Source organism: Anolis carolinensis, chromosome 3 (assembly GCF_035594765.1).
Source record: "Anolis carolinensis isolate JA03-04 chromosome 3, rAnoCar3.1.pri, whole genome shotgun sequence".
NCBI classification, from domain to species: domain Eukaryota; kingdom Metazoa; phylum Chordata; class Lepidosauria; order Squamata; family Dactyloidae; genus Anolis; species Anolis carolinensis.
This window is the reverse complement of record NC_085843.1, coordinates 221,533,628-221,543,595: the sequence shown is the minus strand read 5'-3', so window position 1 is coordinate 221,543,595 and position 9,968 is coordinate 221,533,628. Positions and strand designations below refer to the sequence as shown.

At 42.2% G+C, this 9,968-nt stretch overlaps 1 protein-coding gene across 2 annotated transcripts; it reads right to left on the bottom strand.

Annotated features, from left to right (window-relative positions):
* Positions 1-320: 320 nt before the first annotated feature.
* Positions 321-9,531, bottom strand: fam241b (family with sequence similarity 241 member B). 2 transcript variants are annotated; one of them, XM_003223689.4, is made up of 4 exons: positions 9,399-9,492; positions 6,642-6,721; positions 6,446-6,564; positions 321-2,628 (listed from the first exon to the last, which is right to left on the bottom strand). In XM_003223689.4, the coding sequence occupies exons 3-4, from the start codon at positions 6,533-6,535 to the stop codon at positions 2,350-2,352; spliced, it is 369 nt and encodes a 122-aa protein (XP_003223737.1). In that variant the 5' UTR covers positions 6,536-6,564; positions 6,642-6,721; positions 9,399-9,492; the 3' UTR covers positions 321-2,349. The 2 variants fall into 2 exon arrangements, with proteins under 2 accessions (XP_003223737.1, XP_003223736.1); XM_003223688.4 differs by lacking the exon at positions 6,642-6,721 and having other exon boundaries at positions 9,399-9,531.
* Positions 9,532-9,968: the final 437 nt, after the last annotated feature.

The window sequence follows — 9,968 nt, the reverse complement described above, 5'->3', positions numbered from 1 at the left end:
TTCCATTCAAGCTCTAAATGCCTGCATGGTGTATTTTATACTTTTGAGTTGGCCCAATAAAGATATAGCTGCTGCGTGGTTTTTGTTAGAATTATTAAGGAGATTATATTTGCAAATTAAGGTGCTCACAGCAATAAGAACGTTCTCATTGTCTTTTGATCACAGGGAGCATCACAAGCATAAGAAAAAGCTGTTAGCAGGATTAGTTCTGTCATTTGAACTCACAAAAAGGCTCTCAACTCTGGAAGGTCACATCTTTCAGAAATTCAGAGGTACAAATAATTAAGCACTAAATACAAAAAAACAACATGAGGAAGACATAATTAATCATTATCCTTTATTTAGTAACAACTTAATGATAGTCAGCAGATAATCAGAAGTCAGCTACTATATTGATTTTACAGCAAGAGTTGAGAACTTCCACATCTCTAGCCAGCAGTATTAAAGGTAACAGGCTCTGGGAGTTTTAGTACAAAACAACTGGAGGACTTAACATTTCCCACCTAATGAACACGATCAACCCCCAGAAGCTGCTTCATATATATTCCTGTGACTATTATCTTGTTATACTCAAAGGATATACTTAATATATCACCATGAGTCTTCAAACATAACTTCCTAAGCATTCCTCAATTATTTAGGGCAGTGGTTCTCAACCTGGGGTTCCCAGATGTTTTTGGCCTACAACTCCCAGAAATCCCAGCCGGTTTACCAGCTGTTAGGATTTCTGGGAGTTGAAAACCAAAAACATCTGGGGACCCCAGGTTGAGAACCACTGATTTAGGGACACAAAATGCAGAATCTTGTTTTCAATTAATCTGGGGCTTGCAGCTGATAAACTCAACTTTAGGCTGGGCATCAGGAGCAGAAAGAGTAAATACAACCATTGAATCCCTGGCTCAATCCCATCCTGAGTCCCTTCAGGGCAAGAGGGTGGGATATAAAGTTTTATTTTTATTATTATTGTTAAGTATACTTTCAAGAGTAATAATGGCGTCTGGGAATCAGAAGGTTCATGGAACTATCAGCAAATTAAATAGCACTTGATATCACTGACAAGATATGAATGAATCCTCCCAGTGCTTTCAGTCTTACATTCTTGCTTTGTAGGATTTTTCCCCCCATTCATCACTTCCACCTTTGAAGGCTTTTTAAAACTTCTTCCAAAAATCAAAGAGTCTTTCTTGGCCACATTGGCCTCCCATTGACAGTCATGGGGCTTTCAAAATTTCTGGGTGTGTGCACATGCTGAAACAGTCCCTGTGTTATATTTCTACAGGTTTGTTTTCATTTTTTTTCCTTTTAAATATGCTGCAAGTTATCCTAAATCCACAGATTAAAACACAAAAGACAGATAGTTCTGCTTTTTCATTTAAGCCTTCAGTGTTCATTAGAATTATAGAATCATAGAGTTTCCCACTTTTTCACACATGTTCATTGCACTGTAAGACTTCAATACAACAAACTTAAACCACACATACTCACCCAGGCGATATTATGAAACAGTTTTACACCTGTGGTACCCCCATCCAAGTAGGCAAGGCGCTGCCTTGGAACAAACACTCACATATTATTTGCAAGAACCAAGGCCACAGACAGCTCCCACATGGAGCAACCAGTTCTCAAAATGGCTCATTCATGAATACTGAGTAGCTGAAAGTATAGATATCTCCCCAAATATAACTAGGATTGTTCCAAGAACCAATCTGAATCTTCTTCATTACTCAGATGGGATTCTGGAGCTGTAACTGATGTAAATTAACAACCTCAGTTTACAAAACCATTCCTCAAATACAAGCCCATTTAAAATAATTTGGACAGATGTGCCACTTCCATCCTTGCTTTAAGACTTGTAGCCATCTACTTTCCAGAATTCTTCCCACACACACTTAGTTAACCCATAGGTGAAAGTGCCTTTCTATTGCTTTTCCCTTTCTGTTTTTGCTGTTTACCTCTCAAAGAGATTTAGCTGCTGTCCTTTTCAATCCTGCAGCCTCCTTCCTATCATCCATATCCCGGGTGATAAATCTCATATTCCTGACATTTGCTCTCCATAAAAAAGCAAAATAAATCTCATACTACTGATAACAAAAGGCAACCAAAGTGTAAAAACGGTACCCTCATGGGATCACATTTCACAATGGTCGTGTCTGTTCCCAATGAGGTTGATTTACAAAGGATTCAGGGGAAAATAATATATGAGCAAGCACACTCATAACAGGGGCACATCATCCACACTTTCAATTTATCTCATTGTCACTTCTTCGCATTCTCTCATATACACACACCTCAAGAAAAAATGGTTCTCTTTCCACCAGGCAGCTGTGATGGCCTGTACAGAAGTCCTTGTCACCGCTGGCTTAAGTGAGAAACAACATAGATGAGGCCCACCAAGAGCAAGCCACGCACGCCCACCATCATGAGGAGGAACAGCAGTAAGATGGACATGACTGGCTCTACCACCTGATTGCCAAGGTTCCAGGTGGGGAATCCCATGTTGACCAACTGTTGATTGATATCTGAAAACGGTGACCGTTCCCCTGGCCTTGCACCCGGATGATGGTGACGTTGTTGCTGCTGCTCATAGTGCTGTTGTGGAGCAGGGCCTCCATTTGTGTTGAAAAAGGCCTGTGGAGAAAACCCAGGGAAAGGGAATGAATTCATGAAGCCATCTTTGGCTAATGAAAAGAGTGCTCTAAGAAAAGATGGCAAGAAATGTAGGTGGAAACAGGTCACAGAATCATACTGCAGGAACTAGCATACCTAGGGCCCTTCCACACAGCCATACAACCCAGAATATCAAGGCAGGATAACCCACAATATCTGCTTTGAACTGGAATATCTGAGTCCACACTGCCATACTCCAGCTTGGATCGTTACCTTGACGTGGTGCTGGGGCTTGAGTGCCTTGATGAAGCCATGAGCTATACCGTGCAGGGTCACCCAAGACGGGAAGGTCATGGCAACTCACCCCAGTATTCTTGCCATGAAAACTACATGGATCATTACAACCAGAGAAATGTCGGTATACCATCGGAAGATAGGACCCCCAGGTCGGAAGATGGTCAAAATGTTACTGGGGAGGAGCAGAGGACTAGTCCAAGTAGCCCCAGATGTGATGATGCAGTTAGCTCAAAGCCAGAAGGAAGGTTAATGGCCGACGGTGCTGGAGGTGAAGGACGAATCCGATGTTCCAGAGATTAACACACTATAGGAACCTGGAATGTAAGATCTATGAGCCAGGGCAAACTGGATGTGGTTATTGGTGAGATGTCAAGATTAAAAATAGACATTCTGGGAGTCAGTGAACTGAAATGGACTGGAATGGGTCACTTCACAAAAGATGACCACCAGATCTACTACTACGGACAAAAGGAACACCGAAGAAATGGAGTAGCCTTCATAGTTAATAATAAAGTTGTGAAAGCAGTGATTGGATACAACCCAAAAAATGATAGAATGATCTCAATTCGAGTTCAAGGCAAGCCATTTAACATCACAGTGATCTAAATATATGCCCCAACCACAGCTGCTGAAGAAGCAGAATTAGATAAGTTCTACGAGGACCTGCAACACTTAGTGGATAACACACCAAAAAGAGACATTATTCTCATTACAGGAGATTGGAATGCTAAGGTGGGCAGTCAAATGATAACCGGGATCACAGGCAAGCTTGGTCTGGGACAACAAAATAAAGCAGGACGTAGGCTGATAGAATTTTGCCAGGAAAACTCAATGTGCATAACAAACACTCTCTTCCAACAACCTAAAAGACAGCTTTACACATGGACTTCACCAGATGGTCAACACCGAAATCAGATTGACGCTTTTGAACTCTGGTGCTCGAGGAAAATCCTGAGAGTGCCTTGGACTGCAAGAAGATCCAACCAGTCCATCCTCCAGGAAATAATGCCCGGCTGCTCACTGGAGGGAAGGATATTAGAATCAAAGCTGAAGTATTTTGGCCACATCATGAGGAGACAGGAAAGCTTGGAAAAGATCACGATGCTGGGGAAAATGGAGGGAAAAAGGAAGAGAGGCCGACCAAGGGTAAGATGGATGGACGGTATCCTTGAAGTGACTGGCTTGACCTTGAAGGAACTGGGGGCGGTGACGGCCGACAGGGAGCTCTGGCGTGGACTGTTCCATGAGGTCGCAAAGAGTCGGAGATGACTAAACGACTGAGCAGCAGCAGCAACAACACTGCCATATATCCCAGTTCAAAGCAGATAATGTGGGATTTTATTCAGTTGTGTGGAAGGAGCCCTAGAGAGGATGTTTTAATCAAATGTGAGATAAATCAAACCCGCAAATGTGGAGGGCCAACAAACCAATACAAACAAAAGACAAAAACAAGGCACACTGTAGCACCATTGAGAAATGTCAACAAATACAGCACACTCGGATAATTTTAAATGCTTTGGCCTTAGTCCTGCACTTATAGAAAAAGCCAGTGTGATGTAGTGGTCTAAGCACTGGACTACCAGTTCTGCAGAACAGGGTTTAAATTCCCGTTTGAGCAAGTCTCAGTCCCTAAACCTCACAGGAAAACAAAGGCAAATACTCCTCGGAATAATATTGTCAAGAAAATCCTGTAATAGACGCACTGTAAGTCAGAAATGACTTAAAGGCACATAACAACCTGCATTCAACAGCCTTCTGAATTCAGTTCTTAATTCTGAACAGAGGCATCTAGTATTGTGTTTTTAATCTATCACTGGCTCCTTAATACAATGTTCTGCTTACTTATACTAACACTTCATTTTTTTTAAATGCATGCAAATTCCCTGTTCTCATACTCCATAGACGAAGCAGTATTCTTTTATAGCAAAATGTGTAATTATTATTCATATGTGTACAAACTTGAAGAAAAAACAAACTGCAAGAAAACCGATTTGTGCTTTCACTACACAAACATTGATGATCAGAGGCCAGCTGCTGGGGAACATGAGCCAGCAAACACTGTTGTAGCAATATTGTGCTTGTAAGCTTCCTAAAGCCCTCTATTTGGCCACATAGCGAGTGCTGAACTAAACAGAGCAGTATAATGTGCTCTAGCATGATTCCACTTAGGTTCTCAATATGTATCTGGCAGACTCCCAGATGAGAAAAAATACATGAAGAATGAGAGTGTTGTGACTGCGCCTTCGGGGATTATGGTTGATGGTGATGGAATTCGAAGAGGAAGAAAAAAACCCTCGTGATGAGGGTTCACTGGAGGAGTTGCGCAGGAAGCGACTTAGAGAGCTATATGGGGGATCTTCTGAGGAAGATTCAGATGGGGAGATGGATGCTGAGGAACAGGTGGTGGCTGGGGAAGCGGGCACTGAATGGGCACAGCCACCGGAGATGTCTGGGGATTTGGGGCCTATGGATACTTCTGAACCTGGGGTTTCTGCAGGAGCTGATCCCAATTGGGATGCTTGGAGAAGGGAGGATGGTTCTTTAAGTGTTCATGGGGCTAAGTGTGGGCAGGATGATTGGGACTCCGACGAATTGCTAGGTACTCCAGATCCACGAGCTCTAGCTGTGTGGAGTTCAGACTCTGAGTAGATTTGGGACACCTGGTGTTTGGGTGTGAGTGTTTGGTCACCCAGGAGGAAGGGGAATAAAATGGGAATGTTTGGCCACTGCACTTTGCGTGTGGCAAGGTGTTGCTGAGGCGCCATTGGGATCTCTGTGTTTCCATGAAGATTGGACTTGGACTATGATTTGAATCTGCTGTTATCACCTAGCTTGGCTCTCGCTGTGTCTTATCGTGGACCTGTTTTGGATGACTGCACCCTCTTCAGACCTTGGATCGGAATTTGACCTTGCTACTGCCTTCGCCCTGTGATTGATGACTACTATCGGCTTTTGACTCCTGGCTTGCTCTTTGGACACCGCTATTATCTCCTGACCTGACCTTGGAATCCCGGACGACGTCTTTTCACCATCCTTTTGGAGCCTTCGGCTTTATCCACATTGTGGAAGCAGTCTACTGCATTCTTAGTTTGTTTGTTTGTTTCCTGACCAATTTGGTGTTTTCTTTTGGGAACTGTTCCTTTGAAAACTACAGAGCCGGCTGGCAGGGCTTGGACTCAGAAAGTGCAGTTTGCACTAAGTTTGTTTAGCTTTGTTTTTACCTGCTTGTGTTGCTGAATTATATTTTTGTTTGAACTGCTCTTGAAGCACTGATAGTGAAGTGTTTCAAGGTTTTTTCTGTGTTTACATTACTTTTTGGCTTATCTGCTGAATAAACTCTATTTTTGTTCGCTAATTGGCATCTGACTCTTGACAGAGAGAGTGATGCTGCACTCAGACCCTGCATAAGGGCTGTCCACAGACAACTGGGTAGCTACCATTTGAACAAAATGCTAGATTGAACTGACTCTGAACTAACAAGATGGATATTTCTTGGCTATTTTTAAAAAGTACAAAACATAAGATGCTCATATTGCCTCACCGGTCGGGAGTTCTCCCTGTTCTGAGTGCTCTGTCTTACTCGAGGATCGTCGTCTTGTACAATATCTCCATTTGCCAAAATCCGCACCATACTTTGAGCTTAATAGGGTTTGGTTACACCTGCAACACACAGGAGAACAATGTTTAGCCAGATCAACTGATCCCTTGGTAATGAAGCAAGAAAAGAAGGGACATACCTCCATGACGTAACACCAGAATTTTTCACTGAATCAGTTTTTTCAGAATAAACTCCAGCACTCCTGTTGCATAGTCACACCTATGTGCAGATTAGAATTCTTAGTCCATTGCATTTTTTCTTTTTGTATTGTTCTAACTAGTTTTTATTTGTTCATTACCTCAAGCAGCATTGTTGAAGGAAATACAAAATAATTTAAATAAATAACCATTCTTAAAGCAGAAAAACAATAGGAAAAGAGGATGGGGGGGGGGGGGGGACAAAAAGAAAACTTGGACACAAGTTCTTAATGCCATTACAGGCAGTTCCCAAATTACAAACATTCAGCTCATATCCAACTCCTAGTAAGACTTATGGGAAAGGGCATCTCCACTGAAGCTTTATCACCAGGGCTTGTTTCCATGACAACCCAAAATTTTCAAAATCCACACACTCTCTGCTTTCAGATGAAATACAAATCTCCTAAAAACAACCCCTGCTAAATAGTTAATCATGGCACCTTTCTGGTAAATCAAAAGGATTTTCATTATGCAATGTGACATATTAGTCAGCAAATGGTTTTAGTCTAATATATAACTCCAAGCCAAAAGTGAGAAAGCCAACTGCTCTCTCATTCCTTGGAAGGCAACTTACCAATTCCCAAAACAGCTCCGCCTCTGTGATAATGCTCTACAACTGCCTGATAGGTGTGGACAATTCTGGCCCTCATAGGGGAGATGGTGGCGGGGTATAAATAAAGTTTTATTATTATTATTATTATTATTGTAGGTCCCATAATCCCGTATCACTAGTTACCACAGGTGGAAGTTGCAGGCCATCAATGTTTAGAGCAGGCCCGCACAACCTGTGGCCCTCCAGCTGTTTGGGACTGCAATTCCCAGAAGCCCTGGCCAGTTTGTCCAATGGTCAGGAATTCTGGGAGCTGAAGTGCAAAACAACTGGAAGGCCACAGGTTGAGAGAGTCACAGTTGTCCATCTGTGAACTGAAACCTTGCCACGTGCTAGTTTAGCAGAAGCTGGAGCTAACAGCAGGGTATAAATAATAATAATAATAATAATAATAATAATAATAATAATATGTCATTTTATCCTTCACTTCAAAATATCTCTGCCAGCCCTTCAACACAAGAAAAGACATCAAGAGTGAAATGAAATGTCCTAAATACATCAACATCAAAAGGGTTGAAACTACAACGCTGAAAGCTCCCTGTTTAAATTCCACCTAAATCACAAACTTAAACGAGCCTTCTGTTTCAGACCCTGCTCTCAGCCTGCAACGATGGCCCCTTCCACACAGCTGAATAAAATCCTACATTATCTGCTTTTAACTGGGATATAAGGCAGTGTGGACTCAGATAACACAGTTCAAAGCAGATATTGTGTGTTATTCTGTCTTAATAGTCTGGGTTATATGACTGTGTGGAAGGGCCCTATGATGTTATTTTACAGGAAAAATAATCATTTGGGGAGAAAGTATGAAACGATCTGAGTAGACACAGTTGCCTGGTTCAAAGTATCGCATTGTACGATCATCAGATTAAGTGTGGACACCAGTTTTTTAAATGCCCTCAGAATGTTTCATATAGTTTTAATTGTATACATTGACTTTTTGCAAAAATTGTGCCAGAAGCAACTTTAAAACATAATGCAAAGTCGCTTCTGTTGTGAGAGATATGGCCGTCGACAGAGATGTTGCCCAGGGGACACCCCAGTTTTACCATCCTGCTGGGAGGCTTCTCTCATGTCCCTGCATGGGAAACTAGGGCTGACAAGCAGGAGCTCACGCCGTCTCGCAGATTCGAATCAGCAACCAACCTTCAGGTCAGCAGTTCAGCTCACACAAGGGTTTAACCTATTGCACCACTATTGCTCAATAGCAATATACATTGATATTGTGAGTATGTTTTTCAACTGGTCATTATCCCACATTGGGAGAAAGGTGGCATACAAATTATTGTATTATTGTTATTGTATTATTATTATTATTATTATTATTATTATTATTATTATTATTATTATTATTATTATTATATCTTGTGGCCTGAAAACACAAAGGGCCCTTCCACACAGCCATATAATCCAGAATATCAAGGCAGATAATCCACAATATTTGCTTTGAACGGGATTATCTGAGTCCATACTGGCATATAACCCAGTTCAATGTGGATTTTATAAAACTGTGTGGAAGGGACCTTAATGTTGGGAACTTGAGGTGGGCATGTTAACAAAGGTATAAACATAAGACTTTTAAAATAATAAGCAATTCTGCAGAGTTCAAACACTAACTATGGCCCCTTCCACACAGCTGAATAAAATCCCAAACTATCTGCTGGAATATATGGCTGTGTGGACGTAGGGCCCTTCCACACAGCAATATAACCCAGAATATCCAGGCAGAAAATCCCACAATATCTGCTTTGAACTGGATTATCTGAGTCCACACTTCCATATATTCCAGTTCAAAGCAGAAAATGGGGGATTTTATTCAACTGTGTGGAAGGGGCCTCAGATAAGACAGTTCAAAGCAGATATTGTTGGATTTTCTGCCTTGATATTCTGGATTATAGGGCTGTATGGAAAAGCCCTGAGGCCCCTTCCACAGAGCTGGATACAATCTGGAATATATGGCAGTGTGGACTCAGATATCCCAGTTCAAAGCAGAGACTGTGAGGTTTTCTGCCTTGATATTCTGGGTTATATGGCTGTGTGGAAGGGCCCTATGTTTCAAAGGGGAGCCTCACTCTCTGAGTTCACTCACCTCGCTTATTTTCTCCTCTTCCGCCAACGTCTCTTCCTCCTCCTAGAAAAGCTGAGCTCGGCATCTTCCGGAATAGCTGTCACTGCCGGAAGTGAGGCAAGAAGGAGAAGCCAATGGGAAGTCACTTCCAAGGCAAGGCGAGACGGGCTGGCCGCTGGAGGACTTGTCGCGCGCCCTCTTCCGGGGCTTCTGAGTACTGCAGGTCGCTCAATGCAAGACTGCGTTTCAACAGAAAGAAGGAAACAGTAAAGGGTTTTTTCTCCCACCCTGGACATTTTACAGATATATATATACATCCCACTTGCCTCACTAGCAACAGAACCTCTGAAGATGCAAGCCACAGATGAAGGTGAAACATCAGAAAAGAATGCTACTGGAACATGGCCATACAGCCCAAAAAACTCACAGCTACCCAGTGATTCCGTCCATGAAAGCTTTTGACAACTCAAGATGCATACTCTCCAAGGTCTGTCTTGTTTTTTTCTCATAGAAGGCAGAAAACCTAACAAGCACCTTCTTAATCCCTGTCCAAAAAACCTGCCCAAAATCATTACCTTTAGTTGTCTTTTC

Coding starts and splice junctions, on each gene's coding strand:
- fam241b (XM_003223688.4), bottom strand. CDS start 6,535: ATGGTGCGGATTTTGGCAAATGGAGATATTGTACAAGACGACGATCCT. Junction 2,629..6,445: donor ACAGGGAGAACTCCCGACCG/GTGAGGCAATAT, acceptor TTTTCTCCACAG/GCCTTTTTCAACACAAATGG.